The sequence below is a fragment of the Canis lupus genome, chromosome 5 (genome assembly GCF_011100685.1).
Source record: "Canis lupus familiaris isolate Mischka breed German Shepherd chromosome 5, alternate assembly UU_Cfam_GSD_1.0, whole genome shotgun sequence".
Lineage (NCBI taxonomy): Eukaryota > Metazoa > Chordata > Mammalia > Carnivora > Canidae > Canis > Canis lupus.
This window is the reverse complement of record NC_049226.1, coordinates 60,513,478-60,539,863: the sequence shown is the minus strand read 5'-3', so window position 1 is coordinate 60,539,863 and position 26,386 is coordinate 60,513,478. Positions and strand designations below refer to the sequence as shown.

The 26,386-nt window shown below is 54.3% G+C and overlaps 1 protein-coding gene across 5 annotated transcripts in view; it reads left to right on the top strand.

Moving 5' to 3' along the window:
- The window catches only part of CHD5 (chromodomain helicase DNA binding protein 5), a 58,146-nt gene that overhangs the window by 27,698 nt on the left and 4,062 nt on the right, over positions 1-26,386 (top strand). For all 5 annotated transcript variants that reach the window (XM_038537767.1, XM_038537765.1, XM_038537764.1 and 2 more), the window contains 23 exons: positions 888-1,079; positions 1,171-1,371; positions 4,823-4,960; positions 5,063-5,184; positions 5,986-6,159; positions 6,532-6,673; positions 7,858-7,989; positions 10,248-10,365; positions 11,601-11,725; positions 12,789-13,020; positions 13,178-13,288; positions 13,653-13,825; positions 14,401-14,575; positions 14,981-15,073; positions 15,283-15,371; positions 15,661-15,794; positions 16,201-16,345; positions 16,728-16,887; positions 19,022-19,101; positions 19,355-19,472; positions 24,304-24,393; positions 25,042-25,179; positions 25,450-25,558. In XM_038537767.1, the coding sequence (XP_038393695.1) occupies positions 888-1,079; positions 1,171-1,371; positions 4,823-4,960; positions 5,063-5,184; positions 5,986-6,159; positions 6,532-6,673; positions 7,858-7,989; positions 10,248-10,365; positions 11,601-11,725; positions 12,789-13,020; positions 13,178-13,288; positions 13,653-13,825; positions 14,401-14,575; positions 14,981-15,073; positions 15,283-15,371; positions 15,661-15,794; positions 16,201-16,345; positions 16,728-16,887; positions 19,022-19,101; positions 19,355-19,472; positions 24,304-24,393; positions 25,042-25,179; positions 25,450-25,558 (3,191 nt within the window). The remainder of the gene's footprint in view (positions 1-887; positions 1,080-1,170; positions 1,372-4,822; positions 4,961-5,062; positions 5,185-5,985; positions 6,160-6,531; positions 6,674-7,857; positions 7,990-10,247; positions 10,366-11,600; positions 11,726-12,788; positions 13,021-13,177; positions 13,289-13,652; positions 13,826-14,400; positions 14,576-14,980; positions 15,074-15,282; positions 15,372-15,660; positions 15,795-16,200; positions 16,346-16,727; positions 16,888-19,021; positions 19,102-19,354; positions 19,473-24,303; positions 24,394-25,041; positions 25,180-25,449; positions 25,559-26,386) is intronic.

Here is a 26,386-nt window from a genome sequence, read left to right as displayed (position 1 = left end):
AGGGCCCCCAGCCTGATGCAGAGGGGTACCTCCCGGGGCACAGAGGCCTGGCTTCCTGTGAAATTGAACAAAGTGGGGGGCAAATGGTCTCTGCTCAGCACACATGTTCACATTACTTTAGAGGAGCTAATTCCCAGCGTTTCAATCAATTTCAGGAGCACTGCAGCTGATCTGTAATTCTGCACTATTCTTAGCTTTCCTGGGAGAGGAGACCCTCCCCAGCTTGCCTTACCCCAGCTCTGAGCCCATCAGGGTGTGGAAGGTTGACCTTTATTCATTCAGCAGACTTCTCTGGGGTGTCTGCCAGCTGTTGGAACAAGGACTCTGGCCCCATTTCAAGAAGTGTTCATCTCCCCCGGGCCCATGGCGGGTACACACAGAACCTGGGGGTTCAGCCTGGAACTGGGGGATGCCAGGGGAAGGCACATGGGCCTGGAACATCTAGAGGACTTCATGGGGGAGGCAGCCTTGAGCTGCAGGATAAAGGAGACAGAGAGTGATGTTTAGGATCAAGGGAAAGAAGCACTCAGGCATGCACCAAACAAATGTTGACCAAGTGTCCACCAGGTCCCAGGTACCATGTAGGGCTTGGGAGGCAGTGGTGAACAGGACAAGTATGGTGACTGCAACCTGGGCTCAAAGTCAGAGAACCTAACAATCAGGAAACCACCCCATTGGAAATGTACAGGGCGGCCACAGGAGGACATGGGAACACCTAAGCCAGACTGGGAGTGTTCCAGCCAATACCTGAAGGATGCATGAGTAGGCAGGCTTGAGAGGAGTGAGGATAGAATTCCAGGCAGGGGAATAGTGTGTGCCAAGCCCGGGGCTGGGCTCTCGTGCCCCAGATTCAGGGAGTATCTGGACCTCTCTCTCCTCCTCTGTAGCCCACGGTCAAGTTTGACAAGCAGCCCTGGTACATTGACTCGACGGGTGGCACGCTGCACCCGTACCAGCTGGAGGGCCTCAACTGGCTGCGCTTCTCCTGGGCCCAGGGCACTGACACCATCCTGGCTGACGAGATGGGGCTGGGCAAGACCGTGCAGACCATTGTCTTCCTCTACTCTCTGTACAAGGAGGTGTGTGGGCAGGGGCAGGGATCCCCGGGGGCAGGGGAGCAGCACTGGCCACAGGTGGTCAGCCTCACTGCATCCATCTGCCTGTCTCCAGGGGCACTCCAAGGGGCCCTACCTGGTCAGTGCTCCCCTGTCCACCATCATCAATTGGGAGCGTGAGTTCGAGATGTGGGCACCCGACTTCTATGTGGTCACTTACACGGGGGACAAGGAGAGCCGCTCCGTGATCCGGGAGAATGAGTTTTCTTTTGAGGACAACGCCATTCGGAGTGGGAAGAAGGTGTTTCGCATGAAGGTGAGTGTCCCTTAGCCCCAGGGGTACCCTGGAGAGGCTCCTGGTCCGCCCCTGGTACCATCAACATGCTGCATTTGGGCAGGAGTCCCTCAGCTCAGGCGCCTGCCCGTGCAGGCCTGTGACTGGCCAAGGGCTGCTCTCCAGGCAGAGTTCCGAGCCGTGTCAGTATCCTGGGGCCACTGTAACAAAGCACCGCAAACCAGAGGGCTGAAAACAACAGAAACTTACTTTCTACTGGTTCTCGAGGCTGGAAATCTGAAATCAGGGTGTTGGCACGACTGTGCTCTCTCTGAAGGCACTAGGGGAGGATCCGTCCCGCCTGCTCTGGCTTCTGCTGCCTATTGGCGTTCCTTGGCTCATGACTACATCACTCCCATCTCTGCCTCTGGGCACAGGGCCGCCCCTCATCCTATCAGTGTCTATAGAGACGCCACTCATACTGGATTCAGGACCCACCCTGGTCCAGATGGTCTCATCTCAACTGATTATACCTGCAAAGACCATAACTCCTAAAAGGGGCACATTCTGAGGTACAGGGTGGACATGGATTCTGGGGGCGGGGGGACATGATTCAACCTGGCACACCAGCTGTGTGACCTCTCTGTGCTTCAGATTCTTCTCACCAAGATGAGCTAAGAGATCTGCCCACAGGGTTGTGAAGGGTTCACTGAATGAGCTAGGCAGGGTCTCTCAGACTTGATCGTGTCACTGGGGGTTGAAGGGCCGGTTCTGATCCAGCCACTCTGGGGTGGGGCCTGAGACGCCACATGTGTGACAAAGTCTCAGGAGATACGGATGCCTCTGGTCCTCAGACTCACTTTGAGGAGCACTTGGGACAGTGCATGGCACATGGTAGGCCCTCAACTCATGTTAGCACTGACCTTAGCTGTGGCACTCGGGGCTGGCAGTCACCTCCCAGGAACCCCGGGGGTTCTCACCCCAGCTTACTCCAGCACCGTGGAACAGCTATGACCCCGGGGGATGCCCGGTAACTATTTGTTGAATGAGGGGATCACTCAGTGACTCCAAAGGGGTCAGGTGATGGGCCTGTGGGCCAGTAAGTCACAGAAACCTCTCCTGAGCTCACGCTGGGGTCCTATGATGTGCTGGACATGCTGCAGACTCATCTCTTTTCTTTTTAAAAAAAATTGTGGTAAAATAGGGGTCCCTGGGTGGCTCAGTCAGTTAAGCATCTGACTCTTGGTTTCAGCTCAGGTCATGATCTCAGGGTCATGAGGTTGAGCCCCACGTCAGGCTCTGCCTTAGCATGGAGTCTACTTGGGTTTCTCTCCCTCTTCCTCTCCCTCTGCCCCTCCCCACAGCATGCTCTCCCTCCCTCTCTCCAATAAGTAAATGGGTGCCTGGGTGGCTCAGTTGATGAAGCGTTTGCCTTCACCTCAGGTCATGATCCTCGGGTCCTGGGATTTGAGCCCCTGGGATTTGATGAGCAGGGAGCCTCCCTTTCCCTCTGCCCCTCTCCTGCTCTGATCGCGCTCTCTCTCTCTCAAATAAATGAATAAAATCTTTATAAAAAAACAAATTTTTTTTTTTTTAAAAGACTTTCCGATATTTTTTTTTTTAATTTTTATTTATTTATGATAGTCACACAGAGAGAGCGAGAGAGGCAGAGACACAGGCAGAGGGAGAAACAGGCTCCATGCACCGGGAGCCCGATGTGGGATTCGATCCCGGGTCTCCAGGATCGCGCCCCGGGCCAAAGGCAGGCGCTAAACCGCTGCGCCACCCAGGGATCCCAAAAAAACAAATTTTTTAAAGAATAAAAAATTGTGGTAAAATACACAATCATAAAATTTACCATCATAACCATTTTGTGTTGTCATTAGGGCCACTAAGTATACTCACTTTTTTTTTTATTTTTATAATCTTTAATTTATTTATTCATGAGAGACGGGGGTGGGGGTGGGGGCAGATACACAGGCAAAGGGAGAAGCAGGCTCCATGCAGGGAGCCCGATGCAGGACTTGATCCCGGGCCTCCAGGATCACGCCCTGGACCGAAGGCGGCGCTAAACCGCTGAGCCACCTGGGCTGCCCAGTACACTCACTTTTTCATGCAGCCATCACAGCATGTACCTCCAGAACTTTGTCATCTTGCAAAACCCAAACTTGGTCTCCAGCAAGCAGTAACGCCTCTGCCTGCCCAGCCCCTGGCACCCACCCAGCTTCCTCCCTCTCTAACCTCGACGACTCTCCATACCTCCTTCACGTGGGATTGTGCAGTATATGCTTTTCTGTGTTTGGCTTCCCTTGCCGAGCGTAATATCATCCTCATCCATGGTCACACGGGGCTGGATGCCCTCCCTTCTTAAGGCCGAATAACGTTCCACTGTGTGAACAGACCGCATTTTGAAATCTGTATTCACTCATTTGTCCACAGATGCTTGGGTTGTTTCCACGTTTCAGTTCTTGTGAAACGTGGATGTGCCAATATTTGTTCAGATCCCTGTTCCACTTCTTTGGGGCCTTTCGGGTCTGTCCCCAGAAGTGGCACTGTTGGACGCTGGGGGGACTTTGTGTCATTCTGTGAGGAACAACCTGTGCTCTTTGGATTCTCATGGCATTCCTCACATACACAGGATTGTGCCCTTTTTACCAGATGGGAGACTGAGGCTCTGGAGATTGATTAACTTGACTGAGGTCTAGCTCAGAAGGGCAGGGTCTGGTGCAAACCCAGAGATGCCCCTCTGCCCATCTCAGGCCCCTTCCCACAGGGACGCTGGTCACTGGGAGAGCCAGGACAGGCTCCTTCCTTTGTGGGGCCCAGTGAAGAATGAAGATCCATGGCCCCTGGTTCTAGTGCAGGAAACAGCTTTTCCCTGTGTCCCGTGGTCCCTCTCTCTCCCCAGGTTGTGGTTTTTATTGGCTGTTTAATGTCATGTTCCCTCAACATGGGGCTACCCTCAGGGTGAGTGCCCCCCATGCCCGGACCTGGCCTCCACGAGGGGCTTGAGGTGTTGGTGTTTGCTGGGCAGAGGTCTGGCCACTGGAGGCTCTACTGTCCTCGTCGGCCTCCCCTTATGAAACACCAATTCAATGATATCATTACTAGGAATTTCAAGTCAGCACCTGCAGAGCGTTTAGCCTCAAATGCAGGGCCACTTCTCTGTTAGAATCCTGGCTCAGCCATCCATGGGCCATGGGAGCCTGGGGGTGCTTGTCCAGCCTGAGACCCCACGGGCCATACATAGGGACAGAGGGGGCATAGCGGAGTGACCTGAGGATGAGCACAGGCTCATCTTCCTGGCTGCCCCTCAATGGCAGTGTTTCCTTTGCTCGGGGAGTGGTGCCTGGGTCTCAGCTTAACCTTCTGCCCATCCTCTCAGTCCCAGGGCTTCTCCGGGCCCTCAGGGGTCCTGCCACCCTTCCCTTATGCCTCCTGGTCTCTGGAGACCCTATCTGCTCCCCTCCCAGATGCTCTTCTTCCCCTCCAGAAAGAAGTGCAGATCAAATTTCACGTCCTGCTCACCTCCTATGAGCTCATCACCATCGACCAGGCCATCCTGGGCTCCATTGAGTGGGCCTGCCTCGTGGTGGACGAGGCCCACCGGCTTAAGAACAACCAGTCCAAGGTAGGTGGTGGTGGCGGCTGCTGGCCCCTGGAGCCCCCACCCACCCCCTGGTGGGCCAGCTGGCTGCCCCATGCCTCCTGACCAGCCTCCTCCCCCTCAAAGTTCTTCAGAGTCTTAAACAGCTACAAGATCGATTACAAGCTGCTGCTGACGGGGACCCCCCTTCAGAACAACCTGGAGGAGCTTTTTCACCTGCTCAACTTCCTGACTCCAGAGAGATTCAAGTGAGCTGGGGGGCTTGGTCGGGGGGCCGAGCAAATGGGCAGCTAGGGAAGGAGCGGGAGTGTCTGATGGCGGCACCCCAGCTGCTTGCTGGAACTTGGCTTCCTCATCAGTAGAATGGGAGCATGAGCAAGCCTGCCCTGAATGACCTGTGCGGGAGGGGCTGCGGGTTGGCAGGTGCTCAGGGGACATGGTGACTGTTCCTCAAGGAGAACCTGCGAGTCTTTTGGGGCTCTCCTCCTTACCCCCATGCCCAGGCTTGTTCCTTCCTCTCCGTGGAAACCCAAGTGACCACATGGGTGCAGTGATGGGCACAGAACATTGGGGGTGGCATTGGATATAGGGGCAAACCTGTGGCCATTGGGAATCCTGGGGTCTCCTTCCTTGGCCTCCCTGTCTTCACTTACCTCATTTTTCGGCTCAGAATGCAGGGGCTCAGGGTGGACAGTGCTGACTTTGGAATTGGGAGGATAGATTGGAGGGCAGGCTGGACCATATAACCTTGGGCCCCCCTCAGGCTCAGTTTCCTTTTCTGTAATATGGGTAAGCATTCTAGAGCCTTCATGTCCAGGATAGCTTTGAGGAGAGGAACATATCCTATGTAGCTGAGAGAGCAGTGTGGGGGCGTTGGGGATGGGGGGGCCCTGGCTTAGATGGACACTTAGGGCTCCCAGGCCCAGCAGCCAACCGGCCTGCCCTATGGCCCTCTGGTCCCCCCAACCCCAGTCCTGGCTCCTTCTGCAGAGGGCTTTGGCTTGCTTCAGTCCCCTGCTCCTGGCTCTTATCCCCATTCTTTCTTGCAGCAATCTGGAGGGCTTCCTGGAGGAGTTTGCTGATATCTCCAAGGAAGACCAGATCAAGAAGCTGCATGACCTGCTAGGGCCACACATGCTGAGGCGGCTCAAGGCTGATGTCTTCAAGAACATGCCAGCCAAGACTGAGCTGATTGTTCGTGTGGAGCTGAGCCAGATGCAGAAGTGAGTGGATGTCTGGCCCGTTGGGGCCCCACCACAGAGCAGTGGGCCTCATCTCCCCCTGGGCTTGTCTTCCCCCAGGTCTGACCTGACCTTCCTGCACTGCTTCCCAGGGTGGTGGGAAGGCTCTCTGGCCCCACTGAGGCCTTGACTTGATTTTTGCACACATTTCTTTGACCTGTTCAGTGGTTAGGGTTGGGGCTGCCCGAGTTCTTGCACTGTCCCCAGTAACTTGCTGGGTGACTCCAGGCCTCCCCTGGTCTCCTGTAAATTGTGCTGGCTGGAAGCCCCTGGCCTCCCTGCAGAGCAGAGTGTTCTCTCAGGGGCTGCTGTGCCCTGGTGTCCAGCCTGCCTCTCCTCCTCGCCCTGCTGCAGGAAGTACTACAAGTTCATCCTCACGCGGAACTTCGAGGCACTCAACTCCAAGGGGGGTGGGAACCAGGTGTCGCTGCTCAACATCATGATGGATCTGAAGAAGTGTTGCAACCACCCCTACCTCTTCCCAGTGGCTGCTGTGGTAGGTCCCTATGGCCGCCCCGTGGCCACTGTGGTAGGTACCCATGGCCACCATGGTCAGGGCATGAGGCTGCCGCCGTGTGTTCCTTTTGCCCACTGCAGTGTGTATCCATGGCTGCCACAGTGCCCCTGGCTGCTGTGGCAGGCCCTCTGCCCTCCACCCTCCCCGAGTATGAAGACTTAGAGGTGACATAGGTCCTCTTTATGCCAAGTTTCTCTATTACTACCTCCATCCATTGCTCAGGCAAGCCCTCTCCTTCCCTTGCCCCTTCCTTATGATCATAAAGTAGTGGGGGATAGGGAGGCACCCCAAGGTCTCCTCCAGCCTCAGCATCAGGGGATCCCAGGCTGATCTGGTTGTGCTCAGTCACGGAGGGGGTCAGGCAGGCCTGAGTGGTGCCCCGGGTGATTCTGATACGCAGCCCTGGGTGAGAAACTAGATCCCAGCCCTGTGATCTCAGCAAAGCCAGTTGTCCCTCTCTGAGCCTCGACTTTTTCCTCTCTAAAACGGGGCAATAGTACCTGCCTGAGAGTGAAGGCTAGATGCAAAAGTGCACGTGAGGTGCTCTCACAGGGAGCCTGGCATGGCTGTCCCTGTCACCACTGTCACTACTATTCTGGTTCTCATTGAAGCCCTCGGCAGTTTAGGGAACTCCCGAGGGGAGCAGACAGATGCAGTGCGAGGTGTGGGGGGCTGTCCTGTGGGTGATCTGCACTTGAAGCAACCCAGGTCACTCTCACCACTCTGGCACACAGGGGCTTTCAGACAGATGTAGGTCCTACCCAGCTGGGGTTCGGGGTTGGCCTGGCCAGGAGGCGCCCCACGGTGACGGCAGAGACTAGGCATAATTCCTTCTGGGAAGCCGGCTTAGTTTAAGACTCTCATCTGCCTGCTTCCTGATGTCCCTGGCATCTTGGTGGAGTGCCAGCAGGGGGAGACGGAGGGCGGGCCAACACAGCTGCGCTCTGCCTGGGAACACCGTGCTGGGAGGGGACCCGTGAGATGCATGGCCTGGCCGTGAGATGCGTGGCCCGGCTGCCTCTGCTGAGCCTGGCCTGACCCTGGGCTCGGGCTTTGTGCTCAGCCCATTACTGGGCCTCTGTCCATCCCTGCGGGCCTCAGTGCAGAGCCGGAGAGGAGAGGGGATGCCTCCCCCAGTGCCCCACCTTCTGCTGTGTCTGCAGGAGGCCCCTGTCCTGCCCAATGGCTCCTACGATGGCAGCTCCCTGGTCAAGTCTTCAGGCAAGCTCATGCTGCTGCAGAAGATGCTCAAGAAGCTGCGGGACGAAGGGCATCGTGTGCTCATCTTCTCCCAGGTGAGCTGGCCCTGAGTGGCTGGCTCACCTCTCTGCCTCCCTCAGCCTCAACCACACACACTGCAGAGGCCATCCCTGCTAGCCGAGAGCACAACCCTCTGGCAGCCCCCAAGGCCTGGTGCTGTTCCCATGTGGGCTGCATGTCAAAAGCCGTTCTGCTGTGTCCTGGCCTGACGTGGCCAAGGAAAATGGGCTGGGTGCCAAGTTCTAGGCACCCAGGGCATGTTGGCTACAAAGGCCAGTGTTGTCCTCACCACCCACCCCTTCTGGCCTGTTCCTCTCTAGGCAGTGAGCCTGCTTTGATGTCCAGGCTGGGACAACAGCCCTAGCCCCTCACCCCTGCAGTCTGACTTGTCACAGAGGGGCAGCCTTGGGACTTGTTTGGGAGGAGCCTGCATGGGGGCGGCTCCGGGAGGCCATCTCCAGCACTTATAGCATTGCCTCTTGGGTGGTCAGAGGCACACTGTGCAGCCTCGGGGGTCTGCTGGTTTGTGGGCCCCATTCTTTCATTCCTCTAGTTGCATTTGTGCTCCATCAGACTTTGTGCTCCGCATGGGGCCTGTCCCTGTCCTTGAAATACCCACGGTCCAGTGTGAGAGATGGAGGAAAAGAGATAGTTACTTAGTTTTGGGGTCTGTAGTGGAAGTCATAAGAATGTTCCTGTGGGGTCCTGGTGAAAATGCTCCTGTCTGGTGAGGCTGAGCCAGGCCCCTTGCTCATGGCCACAGGGTAGGATGTGTCTCCTCTGTGTATTAAATTAAACTCATAACAGCTGCTCCTGCCTGCAGCCCCCAGTCCCATCACGAGCCCACAGGAGGTCAAGGGATTTGGGGAAAGCTGACTAAGCCTGGGTCTATGCACTGGCCTGGAGACCATCCAAATTCCTCCAGCCCCCTGCCAACATAAGACAGGATTCTGGGCTGAGGCCTCAAGGGACCAAGATAGAAGGAGCTGCAGAGGGAAAGTACCAGAGACAGAGCCTTCCCATCTGAAATGAGCCTACAAACTTCACCTCTGAAACTCATGACAAAACTGGACGTTGAGATGTCCCACAGAACAGTAAGTAGAATCCAAATGAAAGGAATCCTAGAATAGCCTGAAAAAGACTTCAGACAAACATGTTTAGGATCCTCAAAATTGATGGAGTTAATAGCCTCGCATCAATCAAAAGAAATCAGTTGAGCACAAGCAGGAAAAAATGAAACAAGAATACTTGGACAGGAAAAGGATCTGTGTGGAACTGAAATAAAACACTTCCAGATTGGATAAACTCTCAACCTGATGAAGGCAATGCTGATGAATGGGACCCAGCCCTGTGGGATCTCCCCAGAATACAGCTGAGAGAGAGAGAGAGAGAGAGAGAGAGAGAGCGAGCGCTTAGGAATGAGAAGTTGCACGGAGGATCCCTGGAGAGGCTCCTGTAATCCTCTGACAGCCGCAGAAGTAGAAGAGAAAACAGTGACTAAGCTGGACTCAGTGAGAGTTTGCAGAGCTAGAGAAAAACACGAGGTCTCAGATCGGAAGTGCACTCTGGAGTACCAAGCAAGATAAATATAAGGCCCCAGGCCCATCACAGGGAAATCACATCACTTCAGACTTACTACCTACAAAGGAATGATGATCAGACTGTCCTCAGACTTCTCAGCAGCAATAGGTGACAGGAGACCAGTGCAAATTTGCAGTACCCTGTGGGAGTAGATTGTTTTATATCCAGCTGAACTATCTCTCAAGAATGAAGGGAGATACACAGGGGTATGGGAGCCCAGAGGGACTGCCTTCCTCTTATAAGGGGGAGCAAAACCAGGGAAGACTTCACAGAAGAGGTGCTGTTTGAATTCCCTAGGCAGTAAGGGGGTGGGCATTCCAGGAGGAAAGTCCATGTAATTTGAGATGGCTGGGGGGTATGATGGAAGCATTGAGAAATGAAGCGCAGGTGGACTGGACACTAAATCCTGTAAGCCTGGAATGCCAGAGCAAGGAGCTGGGACTTTCTTCTATGAGTTAAGGGCAGGGAGACTGCCTCATGCTCAGACCTGTGTTTCAGGCAGATGGCTGTGGGGCTGGCATGGGGATGACTGTGGCTCCAAGGGTTGAGGTGGTTCTTCAGAGAGCCCCACGTCTGGTCTGCCTGGGTCCTGCCTGCCTCCCCACTCAGCACGCTGTTCTATCTTCCCCCAACTGTCATGGGGTCCTTGCCCACGGCCCCATGGGGTTCCCTGCTCTGTGGCAGCCCCTTAGGCATACCATGTCCCCTGCAGATGACCAAGATGCTGGACCTTCTGGAGGACTTCCTGGAGTATGAGGGCTACAAGTATGAGCGGATTGACGGTGGCATCACGGGGGGCCTCCGGCAAGAGGCGATCGACAGATTCAACGGTAGTCCTGCCTCACCCAGGGTTTTTGTTTTTGTTTTTTAAGATTTTATTTATTCATGAGAGAGAGAGGCAGAGGGAGAAGCAGGCCCCATGCAGGGAGCTGGATGTGAGACTTGATCCTGGGTCTCCAGGATCATGCCCTGAGCCAAAGGCAGACACTCAACCACTGAGCCACCCAGGTGTCCCATCCCAGGGGTTCTTGATTGGGATCCCATGTCTGCCTTTTCTCCCAGGCTAAGCTCTTAGGCCACCCAACTGATGTTCAGATTAGCTTCCCCTCAAATGGCTGAAGAAAGCAAGCCCATCCCTAGATCCTAACAGCTGCCCCTTATTTTTCAATGCTGAAAGGAATTCCATGGAACTTCTGGGGGCCAGCTGGGGTGCTAAGGGGCCCAGGAGGTAATACCTGTTCAGGACTGAGAACCAGACAGGGAGGAAAGTACCACATGTTACTAGATGGAGCTGACTGCTGAGGGTCTGGCTGGTACCTGTGGGCTTCTGGTCCTGACACCAGATAAACACCAGTCATGAGCAGAGCAGGGCAGACGCTGCCATCGTAAAACACAGCGGGAGGGATGATGCTGAGCACCTGCTCCTTGCGGGCTACTTCCTGGAGTCAGGGAGGAAGAGTACACCAACGTACTCCCAATCTGCTCTCTTCCTTACCTGGGAAGGAGAGGCGAGGTACGCTAGCTCGCTCGCTCTTCAGTGAAGGACACAGTGGAGGGGGGAGTGGTCAGATGACCCAGTGCCTCTTTAGGGGCAAGATTTGCAGCAAGTAATGAGCTGTTTCCCTGGGGCCTGTGGCTGTCCCCTGCTTTCCACCGTCAGAACAGAGCTGGGGCCTCACTGCCCAGATGCCCAAAGGATGAAAGACTGAGCTCTGCAGGGCTGACCCTCACCAGAGATGTTCCCTGTGTTGCTGGCTATTTGTAGTTCTTTGCCCATCTGGGCTTTGAGAATCAACTTCCTTCTCATTCTGGCTCCCTCCTGTTGAGTCAGGACTTGGCACACCTGGGGGCTAAGTGGGGCTCGAGTGGTGCTCTGTGCCCACCCTGGGCCCCCAGCCTCTTCCAGCGTCCCTGGCAGCTGTGGTGGTTGCTGTCCATGGTGGGGTCACAGTTCCTGGCATCCCCCTCCCCTCTCCTATCCTCGCCTGCCCTGCTCTCTGCGGCAGCCTGGTCCCTCCCTCCCCTCTCTGACCCCATGGGCACCAGCACCGCCTCTTTTCTTCAGCCCCTGGGGCGCAGCAGTTCTGCTTCCTCCTCTCCACCCGGGCGGGTGGCCTGGGCATCAACCTGGCCACAGCGGACACAGTCATCATCTACGACTCGGACTGGAATCCGCACAATGACATCCAGGTCTGTGGCCCTGACGCCAAAACCCTCTCCGAGAGCCCCTTACTATCCCCTGGTTCTGTGAACTTTCCATCCCTCACCCTCAGACTGTTTTGGGGTTTCATGTTCCCCAGGACCAGCCTCATGGAGTCCCAGCCCCAACAGGGGCCCCAGGAGGTGAGTGGAGGCTTGCCCCCACCGTTCTGGCTCCCTCACTGTACAAAAGAGGAAACGTCTAGAGAGGGCAGGCATCATGTCCAAGGACACAACAATTTAATTTGTGTGCCTGATAACCCCTGGTCCGTCCCATCACTCTTAGGAGCAAGGCCGTGGAAGGAGACAGGAGGGAGTCATGGGGCCCAGAGAGAGCCAGTTTGGGAGGAAGAAAGGGAAATAGAGTTAGGAGGACAGTCTGTGGGAGAAAAGATGAAGGAGGAAGCAAAAGGGGCTGCTGAGGAAGGCTGGGAGGGTTGGGAGTAGGTAGGGGTTGTGGAAGTAGAGACATACGCTGTTGTCGTTTGGCTACCCCACCTGGGGCAGGGATGGATTCACACACATGCTGAGTACATGGGGCACACACATGCACACACACTCATGTCTCATGCACACATGTGTACCTATGCACAGTCACCTGCACAGATGGAAGTACACTAGGGTCGCATCATTACAACATGTAATGCATGGAGCCTCAGGCAGTCCTCATAGCACCTGGGGCAGCTTTGCGGCCTTGCGGCCCTCCCAAGGCGGCTCTGCAGTCCCATCAGTGGCTCCCTCCAAGGGAGTTGCAGCCCCATCTCCCTATGATGGCCATCAGAGCCCCACATGGCTTCAATATATCCAGCACCTGGGCTCTACTGCCTCTGGTGTACAGCCCTGCCCACCTGCTGCCATGCCTGGTTCTACCTGTGCAGGCCCCCAGGAGACTACCCTGATGCATGCACATCTCCATGTGGTCACACAGCTGTTGCATGCAGAACATGCCCATGAGCACATGTCCATACCCCCTCTCCCCATGAGATGCCCGGCCCTGCACCCCTAGCCTAATCTTTGGCTGAGTCCCAAGCCCTGAGCTGCTGCTTGCCCCCAGGCCTTCAGCCGTGCCCACCGCATTGGACAGAACAAGAAGGTGATGATCTACCGCTTTGTGACTCGGGCCTCGGTGGAAGAGCGCATCACGCAGGTGGCCAAGCGCAAGATGATGCTCACGCACCTAGTGGTGCGGCCTGGCCTCGGCTCCAAGTCTGGCTCCATGACCAAGCAGGAGCTGGATGACATCCTCAAGTTCGGCACAGAGGAGCTCTTCAAGGACGATGTGGAGGGTGGGTGTCCAGGGTGGTTGGGGGTGTGGCCTGGCCCACCCCACCCCACAGCCTCTCTCCTCTGCTCCCTGTCTCCTGGCCAGGGTGGGCAGGGCCAGGGTGGCATCTCTGGGCACTGCCCCTGCCTGGCCCTGCAGCCCCTCTGACTGTCCTACAGGCATGATGTCTCAGGGCCAGAGGCCTGTCACGCCCATTCCTGATGTCCAGTCCTCCAAAGGCGGAGCCCTGGCTGCCAGTGCCAAGAAGAAACATGGCAGCACCCCGCCAGGTAGGGGCTAACTCAGCCTAGCTCCCAGCTCCTCCTGCACTCAGTGTCTCTGGTCCTGGAGAGAAAAGGTTTCTCCCCAGCCTGCTGCTCTCTTTCTGTGTTTTGTCACACTCCCCTGGCCGTCCCCACCGGCCCCTCCTTTGTGTAGTCACCTACTGTCCGTGGGCAGGCAGTGGGGCTCTTAGGGGGCAGGTCCCACCCTGGTCACCATGCTTACCCCTGCGGCCCCTGCTGGGGGCTGAGAAGGGCCATGGTCTGGAGCCTATCCCTATGAGGTCCTCGCATGGGATCCGGACCCGCCCCCCCCCCCCCCCCCCCCCCCCCCCCCCGTGAGTCCCTTCACTCTGCATCCCATCTGCCCCAGGTGACAACAAGGACGTGGAGGACAGCAGTGTGATCCACTATGACGATGCGGCCATCTCCAAGCTGCTGGATCGAAACCAGGACGCCACGGACGACACGGAGCTGCAGAATATGAATGAGTACCTGAGCTCCTTCAAGGTGGCCCAGTACGTTGTGCGCGAGGAGGACGGCGTGGTAAGCCTGCGGCTGGGGCCTTATCCCCGCCCCGCCCCGCCCCGCCCCCTGCCCTGCCCCCACCAACACAGCCCCGCCCCCCGCCTCTGGCCCCGCCCCCGCTGCCTCTGACCCCGCCCCCACCGCCCCGCCTTGCCCACGCCTCCCCACCCATCTCCACCCAGCAAGCTTATCCCCCCGCCCCCCCAGGGCCATCCTCCTCAAGTCCCACCGCCCTCCGTGCGGACTCTGGATACTAATTATCATTTAGGAAACAGGGAGCCTCCTGAGGGCAGGGGTGTGGCTTATTCAATTCTGTACCCCTGTGCCTGGTGCGAAGGTAGAAAATACTTAATAGGTGAAGAGTGAATGAACCAATGAATGAATGAGTGAGTAGACAGCCGTGACAGGGGCAGGATGAAGGCCATTTGCGTCTGGGGTGATCACAGTGTCGTCCTGGAGTTCCCAGAGGGTGAGGTGCAGTGGAGACAGGACCAGGCTCTTAAGAGGCAGGGGTGCCCACTGTTGGCCCCACCCCTGAGCCACGGGGCCTGCAGGTCCTGCCCTCACTGGGGCCCCTGTGTCTATGTGTCCAGGAGGAGGTGGAGCGGGAGATCATCAAGCAGGAAGAGAACGTGGACCCTGATTACTGGGAGAAGCTGCTGCGCCACCACTATGAGCAGCAGCAGGAGGACCTGGCCCGCAATCTGGGCAAGGGCAAGCGCATTCGCAAGCAGGTCAACTACAACGATGCCTCCCAGGAGGACCAGGGTATGTGGCCCCTGCAGGCAGGAAGCCCGTGGATGCTCAGAGTAGGGGCTGCATTGGGGGACGCCAGCCGGGGTGCAGTGTGTGGGGCTTCTTGAGAAAGGGAGTTTGGAGCAGGTGTGGGCTTTTGGTAGTCCGGACGAAGTAGATGGATAGTGGTCCAGTGACTTTAGCACTCTCACGGTGTGACCTTGGGCAAGCCTTGGTTTCCCCCATCTGTAAGAGAGGGTTGATCATGGGATGATGCCTTGGGATCTGGTGCAGGGCCGGTGGGATTCAGTAAGCTCTCAGGAGGTCCCCGGGGGGGCTGTTTTCATGGTCACTCCCTGCTGGGCTGGAGTTTAGGGGCTTGGCACGGCCCTGGGTGTGAGGGGCTCACTCTGCACTTTCCCTCATGGTCCCTCACAGAGTGGCAGGACGAGCTCTCAGATAACCAGTCTGAATATTCCATTGGCTCTGAGGATGAGGACGAGGACTTTGAGGAAAGGCCAGAAGGGCAGAGTGAGTCTGGGGCCCAGACCTATGTCCGGGAGCTGGTGGTCAGCCTGGAGTCCCTTGGGGTCCCCTGGGAGTGTCAGGATGGTCATCCATCCTTTGGAAGATGTCCTGAGGGGTCCTGCTGTCTTGGGGTGAGTTGGTGGGTGGGGTGGGATGGGGGGGTCAGGACACCCCGGGCTCCAGTGAGGTGTTGTGATGGGGCTCCTTCCCAGGTGGACGGCGACAGTCCAGGAGGCAGCTGAAAAGTGACCGGGACAAGCCCCTGCCACCTCTTCTTGCCCGTGTGGGTGGCAACATCGAGGTGGGGCCCGCCTGCACACCACTTACCCACTCCCCTTCCCCCTCCTCAGAACAGAGAGCTCACCCCTGCTACAGCTCTGGGGTATGGAGTAGGGGTGGAGGCAGGAGGGCAAGGGGCTTGCCCAAGGTCGCAGCTGTGTGGAGGTGGGGCTGGGACACACCTCTGCCCACTGGGTCCTGCCCCAGCCAGGGGCCTGTCTTCTGGGCTCCTCCCTGCCTCCTCCCCTCCAGATGTCTTTCTTTCTATCCCTGAATTGTCTGCTCCTGCACCCCGCTCCCTGCCCACCCAGGTGCTGGGCTTCAATGCCCGGCAGCGGAAGGCCTTTCTGAACGCCATCATGCGCTGGGGCATGCCCCCCCAGGATGCCTTCAACTCCCACTGGCTGGTGCGGGACCTCCGAGGGAAGAGCGAGAAGGAGTTTAGGTAAAGGTGGTGGCCCAGGGTGTGGTTGTCCGCCCTAGAGTAGGCAGGATCCACGGGGCGAGCCACAGGGCAAGCCATGGGTCAGGATCCATGGGTCATGCTGCATGACCAGCATTTGTGCTCCCACCTCGGGCCTGCCTTCTGGAGAATCCACTGTTGTCTGAGCTCTAGACCTGGTAGGGCTCATTGTAGAAAACACTGACTAGCTCCCCCTGAGCTGGACCAGATCCAGGGCAAGGGCTGTCCTAGGAGGTGCCCTTCCCAAGAGAGGTGCCCTCTGACCTTCTATGGAGGCCTGTCCCGTAGGCCTAGCTGAGAGGCCAGTGATGGATGATGGTTCCAGCCAGGGGCTTTGCTTGGGGTCCTGCCAGCCTCTCAGAAGCTCCTTGCTGGCTTCCCACCCCAGAGCCTATGTGTCCCTCTTCATGCGGCACCTGTGTGAGCCGGGGGCTGATGGCGCAGAGACCTTCGCGGACGGTGTGCCCCGGGAGGGCCTCTCGAGGCAGCACGTGCTCACCCGCATCGGGGTCATGTCACTAGTTAGGAAGAAGGTGGGTGAGTAAGTCTTGCCCAGGCCTTTCCTGGTGGCCCCCCCTGACCCTTGTGTGCCCCCTGGGGGTCAGCGGGCAGAGGGCAAGTGCCCGGCTCAGGACTCTGAGTCAAGCTGGAAGGACGACTCTGAGCGCCTGTCTGGGTGGGGATGGGGTGCTGGTGGAGATGGCAGGTCACAGGGCAGAGGACACACAGGCAGCCGGGGCTGGGGGTGGGCCTGCCATAGAGGTTTGCGGTCAGAAGTGCATCTGGCTTGACCAGCCTTGGAGGGAGGTAGCATTCACCCCAAGCCTGGGACACCCCCTGTTCCAGCAGCACCCTGAGGCCCTTTGGTCTGAGCTGAGACCATCCCCCTCTCTCCTTCTCTGCCTCCTGCCCCAGGTTCAGGAGTTTGAGCACGTTAACGGGAAGTACAGCACCCCGGACTTGATCCCCGAGGGGCCCGAGGGCAAGAAGCCAAGCGAGGTCATCTCCTCGGACCCCAACACGCCAGTGCCTGCCAGCCCTGCCCACCTCCTGCCGGCTCCACTGGGCCTGCCAGGTCTGGGCTCCAATGACTAGGGGGGAGGGCACCTGGGTCTCGGGAGGTGGCAAGGCCCTGGGAGATCTTCCCTTCCCCCTACCAGCTTCTGCCTGCAGATCCATCTCTCTTCTCAGAGTTTTTCATTTTCTTTTCTTTTCTTTTCTTTTCTTTTCTTTTCTTTTCTTTTCTTTTCTTTTCTTTTCTTTTCTTTTCTTTTCTTTCTTTCTTTCTTTCTTTCTTTTTCTTTCTTTCTTTTTCTTTCTTTCTTTCTTTCTTTCTTTTTTTTTAAGATTTTATTTATTTATTCATGAGAGACACAGAGAGAAGTAGAGGGAGAAGCAGGCTCCCTGCAGGGAGACCAATGCAGGACTTAATTCTGGGACCCCAGGATCATGCCCTGAGCCAAAGGCAGATGCTTAAGCACTGAGCTACCCAGGTTCCCCAGTTTTTCTTTTTAATGGCTAGTCACATACCATGACACTCAGTCTTTAAAAATCTTACTATTCAGTAGTTATTAGTATATTCACAGGATTGAATTGCATCTGATTCTAGAACGTTTTCGTCCCCCAGAGAAAAACCCATACCTGTTAGCAGTCATTCCTCATTCCTTTCCACCCTAGCCCCCGGCAACAGGCAAACCTTTGTGTCTGTGGGTTTGCTTGTTCTGGACCTTTCGCGTAGATGCAACTGCATCTGCCCTTATCCTCTAGCATGTTTAAGAGGTTCATCCACGTTGTAGGGTACGTCCGAGTTTCCTTCCTTTTAATGGCTGAATAATATTCCATTGTGTGGATGAACCATATATATATATATTTTTTTAAGATTTTATTTATTCATGAGAGACACAGAGAGGCAGAGACACAGGCAGAGGGAGAAGCAGGCTCCATGCAGGGAGCCCGACGTGGGACTCGATCCCGGGTCTTCAGGATCACACCCTGGGCTGAAGGCAGCGCTAAACCGCTGAGCCACCCAGGCTGCCCATGAACCATATTTTTGTTTATTCATTTGTCAGCTGACAGATTTGGGGTTGTTTCTAGTTCTTGGCCAGTGGGAATAATGTGAGTGTCACTGCGAGTTGTGTGGCTATGAACATCTGTGCTCAAGTGAGGACACATCTCTTCGTGGCATTTCTCTTGGGCCTCTAGCTAGGAATGGCGTTGCTGGATCACAGGACGTAATGTGTTGAGGAATTACCAGACTTTTTCAGTGGCCACATCATTTTACATTCTCCCCCACCACGTAGGGTGATCCCGGTTTCCCCCATCCTCACCAAACATTTGTTCTCTGACCTTTTGCTTCTAGCCATCCTAGGAGGTACAAAGTGTCTCCCTGTGGTTTTGATTTGTGTCCCTCTGACAGCTGGAGACATTGAGAATCTTTTTTCATGTGCGTCTGGGGCATTTGTATATCTTCTTTGGCGAAATGCCTTTTCAGATCCTTTCCTCTTTTTAATGGGTTATTTATCTGAGTATCTTTTTGGTGATGCATGTATTTATTTGGGCAAAGCATCTTCTTCCCTTGGATGAACCTCGGAGGCCTGGCACTGCCCTACCGATGCCCAGGTGACATATGAAGTCTGAGATACTTTGCCTCCAAGGACATGCATCCTGCTTCTGGGCACAAGTGTCCCTTTGGAGTGGACAGTCCCTTTGGAGTGCACAGGCCCTATGCGAGCCCCGTTTTCTCATTCATGATGTGGGACAGGATAGCGCCCACCTCCCAGGCTTCTCTGAGTATGAGAATCACCGGCACTTGGCAGTGTGTCGAGGATCAGCTCAGTAAGAGAAGTCACAGCTTGTCAGCCAGCCTAAAAGTGGGAACCACATCTAGCTGTTCTGGCTCCAAGGCCAGCCTCCACCCTTCTCTCCTCCCTGCTTTTAGATGGGGGCCCTGCTGAGGGTAGCCCTGTCCAATCAGCCTGTGGCTTTGGCCCCAGTGGGCCCAAGGTCCTGCAAAGATCCCCATTTGTGCAGACTTAGACTGGGGTCTCTGGCTTACTTGGTTTGCCTGTCCTTTTCCTGGAGGCACCTGGCCCAAATGGAGCCTCCTGAAGGCCAGGCCCTAGCTCTCCTCTCTGGCACCCCCATTTCCTGCCCTTTACCCCCTGCCTGCTCTCGCCCACCTGTCTCACTTCTTTCCTTTGATCTTTCAGACAAAATGGAAGCCCAGCTAGGCTACATGGATGAGAAGGAGCTGGGGGTGCAGAAACCAAAGAAGCCCCCAGAAATCCAGGTATGAAAGATGCTGTTGTCTGGGCCCCTGGTGGGTGTGGGTTGGGGGTTGGGTCTGGGGACTGTCTCAGCCCTTGCTTAGTCAGCTGGAACCAGGCCTTCTGGCTCCAAGTGTGGGCCTCCAGGTCTGGGGGAGCAGGTTGGGAGCACAGATGGGAACCAGGAGAGTGGGTTCCCAGCCCAGTGCCTGTCCTCTGCCCCCGCACACTGCGGAGGCCCCAGGCCCTGCAGCATCCCTAGCCTGTCCTCCCCAGGCCCTGCCAACTGCCCTGGACAGAGTGGAGGGCGAGGACAAGCATGAGAGCTCAGATGGCAAGGAGCGACTGGAGGAGACGGAGAAGGCCCCGCCATCCCCAGAGCAGCTGCCAAAAGGTGTGGCTCCCCACAGTCACTGCCACCCCCCCCCCCCCAACCAGTGTAGCCTCTGGCCTCAGCAGCCTGGGCTCAGAAGAGGGCTGCCAGACTACACTCCACTATGCCTCTCCATGACCGGGTGGTGGGCTCCATCCTAGTGTGATAAGATCCCCAGGGTGAGGAGAGAGCCTGGGGCGTGGGTCTCTACAGTGGACTTCAGCATTTCCTACCATGCAGAGTTTGGGGGTTATTGGGCTTTTTTTTTTTTATAGGTTTTATTTATTTATTCATGAGAGACATAGAAAGAGAGAGTCAGAGACACAGGCAGAGGGAGAAGCAGGCTCCACGCAGGGAGCCTGATGTGGGACTTGATCTTGTAACTCTAGGATCATGCCCTGAGCCAAAGGCAGATGCCCAACCCCTGAGCTACCCAGGCGTCCCTGAGCTGTCTTTTTATTAGTGATTTCTAACTGTTGCACTGTGGTTGGAGCACATGAGTCTAATGATACTGTTCCTACGATGAAATCTGCTTCCCAGCATAATATGGTCAGATTTTATAAATGGTCATGTGTGCTTGTAAAGAATGCCTATTCTCTCTCTGTGTCTCTTAAAAGATTTTATTTATTCATGAGAGACACACAGAGAGAGATAGAGACATAGGCAGAGGGAGAAGCAGGCTCCCTGCAGGAAGTCTGATGTGGAACTCTATCCTGAGACCTTGGGATCATGCCCTGAGCCAAAGGCAGACGTTCAACCACTGAGCCACCCAGGCATCCTAGGATTTGTTATTTTGAGTCTCAATGTAGAATCTTTGTCTTTTAGCTGGCAAGTATGATTTCTTTATATTTATTGTAATAGCTAGGTATTTGGATTAATTTTTACTGTCTTATTTTGTGCTTTATAGTACACTTGCCTTTTTTTAAATCTTTCTTGCTGTCTCTTGGATTGATCAGACTTTGTTTATATTTCCCTTTTTCTCAATTTGAAAAGTTTATAGTCAATCCTATTTTATACTCTTAAGATTTTTTTAAAATAAGATTTTATTTATTTATTTATTTATTTATTTATTTATTTATTTATTTGAGAGTGTATGTGTGAGAGAGAGACAGAGAGAGAGAGAGAGACTGAGCAGGGATAGGGGGAGAGGGAGAAGCAGGCTTCCCACTGAGAAGGGAGCCCAATGTGGGATTTGATCCCAGGACCCTGAGATCATGACCTGAGCTGAAGGCAGACTGAGCCCCCAGGCGCCCCTACTCTTAAGTTTTTAACATGTAACCCTCTTGGATAAGAGAAAGACTGTGGGTGGCTCTACTAACTTCTCATTTTCCATGTGCTGCTGCTCAGTGTTTTAGCTTCAACTTGTTTTCATTTCCCAGATTTGTTGTGGCACTTATTTTTAAATTTTTAATCCTTATTTAGATCTTACCATTCTTAGCACTTTAGTGTTTGCGTCCTTGCTCATCATTGCTTCGTTCAATGCTTTCTTCTTAAAGTATACCCTTTTAATGGTGCTTTCTACAAATTTTGTGTGTGGAAAATTCATTGTGTATTATTTTTCCCTTTACTCTTGAATAATAGTTACCAAAGCACAAGATAGGATAGGGGGGTTTCCCTCAGCATTTTTTTTTTTTTTTTTTTAAGTAGGCTCCAGGCCCAGCGTGGGACCCAACATGAGGCTTGAACTCATGATGCTGAGATCAAGACCTAGGCCTAGATCAGGAGTCTGACGCTTAACGGACTGAGCCCCCCAGGCACCCCTTCTCTCAGCTCTTTGAAGATGTTTATTTCCCATGTATTGTGGTTTCTGTTGTGCTGAGAAGGCTGCTCTCAGGGTAGTTGTTTTGCTCCTTTGTGGGAAACCTGCCTTTTCGATCTTTCCTGAAATGAAAAGACTGTTTTAAAGATACTCTGTTTGCGTCTGGTCAAGCACGGTATCACTACAATGGAATTTTTATTTCTCTTGCTGTGACTAACTGTAATTCTTAAAGCTAAGTGTGATGTCTTTCACTGATTGTGAGAAAATTCTCAGTCATTCCCTCTTCGTCCCCATCCTGTTTATTTTCTCCCGGCCTTCCAATCATTCACCGATTCTTTCATTCATCCGGCACATATGTATTGAAGACCTGCTGTGTGTGGGGTACGACCCCGAGTAATGGGGCCATAAGCAATAGACCAAAATAGCCACAGCCTTTGCGTGGAATTTGTATTCCAGTGGGGGAAGCAGGCGATCAGTGATAAACAGAAACATGTCTTTGTTCAACAAACTCCAAATGCAATAAAAAAAAAAAAAAAAAAAAAAAGCAGGTACCAGGTTAACCAAAGAGGGGACTGGTGTATCTTTCACATCTTTTTTTTTTTTTATAAGATTTTATTTATTTACTCATGAGAGACACAGAGAGATTGAGAGAGACAGGCAGAGGCACAGGCAGAGGGAGAAGCAGGCTCCATGCAGGGAGCCCGACGTGGGACTCGATCCTGGGTCTCCAGGATCACACCCTGGGCTGAAGGCAGCGCTAAACCGCTGAGCCACCCAGGCTACCCTCTTTCACATCTTTTATTTCTTTTTAACCTATCTCCCTACAAGGCTGGCTTTCTTTCTTTCTTTCTTTCTCTTTTTTTTTAAGATTTTATTTATTCGAGAGAGAGGGAGAGAGTGAGCAAGCATAGGCATGAGTAAGGTGGGGAGGGGCAGAGGGAGAGGGAGAAGCAGACTCTCCGCTGAGCACAGAGCCTGACATGGGGCTCAATCCCAGGACCCTGAGATCATGACCTGAGCCAAAGTCAGACGCTTCACTGACTGAGCCACCCAGGCACCCCTCTGCAAGGCTTTTTGAGTCATCTTTAGATCTAGCTTCCGCTTCTTTCTTTATACTGTTTTGTTTTTTCCTACTACCCGTTTGTGTTATATATATTCTATGGCAGCAAAACAAATCATTATAATCTGTTCTTTTTTTAAAAAAATTTATTTATTCATGAGAGACATAAGCAGGCTCCTCACAGGGAGCCCAATGTGGGACTCGATCCCAGGACCCCAGGATGATGCCCTGAGCCACTGGCAGACGCTCAACCACTGAGCCACTCAGGTGTCCCTGTAACCTCAGTTTTTTGTTTTTGTTTTTAAAGATTTATTTATTTATTCAGAGAGAGAAAGAGAGACAGAGACATAGGCAGAGGGAGAAGCAGGCTCCACGCAGGAAGCCCAACGTGGGACTCGATCCCAAGGCTCCAGGATCACACCCCAAGCTGCAGGCAGCGCTAAACCGCTGCGCCACTGGGGCTGCCCTGTAACCTCAGCTCTTAAAACAACACCCATTTACGAGCTCACAGTTTGGTGGGTCAGAAGTCTGGCTCGGCTTGGGTGGGTTCTCTGCTGAGGGTCTCGAAAGACTGATGTTAAGGCATTAGCTCCAGTGGTGGAGTTCTCCCCTGGCAGCTCAGGGAAAAATCTGTTTCCCAGCCAGTTCTTGCTGGCTGACTTCCACTCCTTGGGGTGGGGTAACCGAGGGCCCATTTCCTTGCTGCTCTCGGATGGGGCATGTTCTCAGCACCTAGAAGCCGCCCACATTCCTTGCCCCCTTGGTCTTCAGGCTTCAGGCCAGCAGTTGTGTGCCGAATACCCTTGATGTTTCGAATCTCTGATGTCCTTTTCTGTGACTGGTTGGAAAAAGTCTGCTTTTCAAGGGCTGGTGTGATGAGGTCAAGCCCACTCACATGATCTCCCTCTTTGAAGTCCCCTGTGTCCCATCCCACACCCCACTCCAGGGCCCGGAAGTCTTGGAGGACATCTCAGATTTCTGCAGTGAAAATGTTTAAAATGTTAATGATTGTGTATTTTATTTCTAGAAGTTTTAGGTGGCTTTTTCTAATTTTTCTTTTTTCATGGACTTATGGATTCTCTCATCTTTCTTCTCTCTCTCTCTGGTGGATGGATAAATGGTTTCTGAAGTTTGCTTGGGCACATCTTCATGGGATTTTTTTATACACGGGAACCCATGTCACCTGAGTAGCAGGAATGTCCTGCTCCGTTTCCAGAAGCCCCGGCCCCTGTGGTCTTGCTAGTGGTCTGGCTGGTCTGGAACCAGTCTTTCTTGGACTCTCTCTGTTGGGGCAGCACAATTCAGATTCCATGGTCCGCATGGACTCTGCATGGGGTTTGGGCTTCTTGCTGGAGACTTTCTGCCCCTGGATTCCATGCAGGAGCCAGGCTTCCTCAGCTCAGCCACGAGGCATTGGATGGTACTTTCTCTCTTTCACTGAGCGCCTGGCATCTGGAGGGTGTTGTTGGAGGGTGTTGGATTCTGGTTCTCTGGTCTTCGGGGCTTGCAGTCTCATCCTCCCTGTCTGGGTGTCAAGACACAGCCCACCCCCCCGCCCAGGCTTCTTCCTGGCATCTGCTCCCCACCTTCTCTTTATGGCATCGACAATTTCCTTTTCTCCTTGTGAGCTCACTGTGTATTTTTCCAAGGTGATAGGTTTTGCCTGACATTTCTGGGTGTTTGTAAGAGGGTTTTGATTTAATGAAGTCCTGCTGTGTTACCAGAACTTTGAGACCTCTAGTTATCATTGTGGTAGGGAGGATATTGAGACTGTGCCTTGAGGAGTTTGGGGGTGGGGTACTGCTGGGGTAGGGGTGAGGGGAAGGGGCAAGCCGACGGTGTCAAGGGGGTCCATGCCCTCTATGCCTGCCTTCCCGGAGGATCCCTCCCTGATGGCACTGGTTGGACTCCTCAGTGAAGTGACAGGTGGGATTCTGTGTGTGGCTGAAATGGAGTTGGAAAGTCAGCAGCCCAGAGTCCGTTTTGTCTGTCTCAGACCTTTCCCTACTCTACAAACACCCTTTGTCTTGCAGAAGAAATGCTTCCTGAGAAGGAGAAAATTCTGGACAAGCTGGAGCTAAGCTTGATTCACAGCAGAGGGGATGGCAATGATTTCAGGCCAGGTTTGGGGCTCTTGTGTGTACTCTGTCCTATGTCCCTTGGTCTCTTGAAGGCACCCTCTCTGGACCTTGCTGGGCCTCCTGCAGCTTCCATGGGTACCACCATCTACCCATTACTCACTTGGCCCAACTGAAGCTGGTGGATGGGAGCCTGAGCCCACCAGCCCCGGGAGTGGGAGTCAGGGTGGGAGGAGATGCCTTCCCCTTTCCTAATCCCTCCCATGGCCCCAGCTATCACCAGAAAGGAGAACTTGTCACAGAGTTTGGCCTGGAGCATTTGGGACTCCCATCAGAGACTTTATGTACCTGTAGGTGCTAGAATGTTCTGGAACACTTGTCACATCAGACCCCCCAGGACAGAACTGCTGTCCTTTAATTTAATATACACTTTCACAGTGCTGTGCCCCGTGTTCCCAGGTCGTCTTGAGTGAGGGAGTGGCACCTGGGCCTGGAATCCCCATCTCTGCTCGGGACAGAAGGAGGGGCTGCTTGCTTGTCTGTTTAAAATCCCTCTTGACAGTGAGCCCATGGAGGATGAGGAGATAGGGTCCCACTTGCCTTTGGGTCCCCAGGCCCCAGTGCTTGGCACAGAGAGGTCCCTGGGTAGCACCTTTCAGATGGGTAAATGAATATGGGTGTGTTCTCCCGTAGATGACACCAGAGTGGAGGAGAAGGAGCCCATTGAAACACAGCAAAATGGTGACAAAGAGGATGATGAGGAGGGGAAGAAGGAGGACAAGAATGGGAAGTTCAAATTCATGTTCAACATTGCAGATGGGGGCTTCACAGGTATTGCGGTGAGGCGGAGGGCAGAGACCTAGTGTGGGTGTTGTCACAGTCTTCCTAACTATGGGAGTCCCAGGAGTCTGGGCAGATGGTTATTTTATACTAAAGTGTGAATGCTTGATAAAAGTGCATTATATAACCTTTCCTGGTAACTGGAACACTGAGCTTCCACGGGTGGGGAGACGGTGGGTGGTGAGAAAGAGACCTTCCTATGCCTGCTTCTGTGAGGGACTGGGGGGCACCTCATTCTGCTCCCCTTGGCTGGCTTCCCAGAGCTACACACACTGTGGCAGAATGAGGAACGTGCTGCTGTGTCCTCGGGGAAAATCTACGACATCTGGCACCGGCGTCATGACTACTGGCTGCTGGCGGGCATCGTGACGTATCCTTGGCCAAGCCAGGCTGGGCAGGACTCTGGCCTGTTCCTCTGTGGACCTCAGGGAGGGACATGGGGTGTGTGGGATAAGGAATCAGTAGCCAGCGCTTCTGATCAGGTGCCGAGGACCCTTTCCTGCTGGTGATGGTGATGATGGTGATAACCATAGCTGCGGCTCATCCCTTTATGCTCAGTGCTCACTCCATCTGCACAGCAGCCTTCCAGGGGGCATCGTTGTTGCCCATCATACAGGGGAGGAAACCATGCTCAGAGAGGCCACGGGACTTACCCAGGGACACACAGCTAATAAGCCATAGCCTACCTGTCTGACCACAACAAATACCCCTAACTCCCACCCGGGACATACTTCACCTCCTTCCTGTGATGACGCCTGGAGGGTGCATCACCATTTGTGGTTGGCTAGCATTCATTCATTCAGTTTTGATTGCTCGTGTCCTATGTGCCAGGCATGGAGGATGCAACCGTGAACATTCCCCAGTCCCTGTCTCCCTGGGGCTCACATCCTGCTGTGGACAGATGGCGAATGCTGTAAGTTAGCCAAGTGTGGCATTCAACAGAACATGATAGGGCAGGCAAGGAGCAGGGGGAGTGCTGGGGGTGACCGTTGCCTTTTCTCATAAGTAGTCAGGGGTCACATTTGAGCAGAGACCTCCCAGAGGCAAGGGGAAAGCCACACAACTGCCTGCGGAAAGCCCCTCAGCAAAGGTGACCTTCATGACAGCCTTGGAACTGGCTGGGAGTGTTCTAGAACAGTGGTCAGCAACCTTTCCTGTAAGGGTCCAGAGCACAAATATTTCAGGCTTTGCAGCGTGA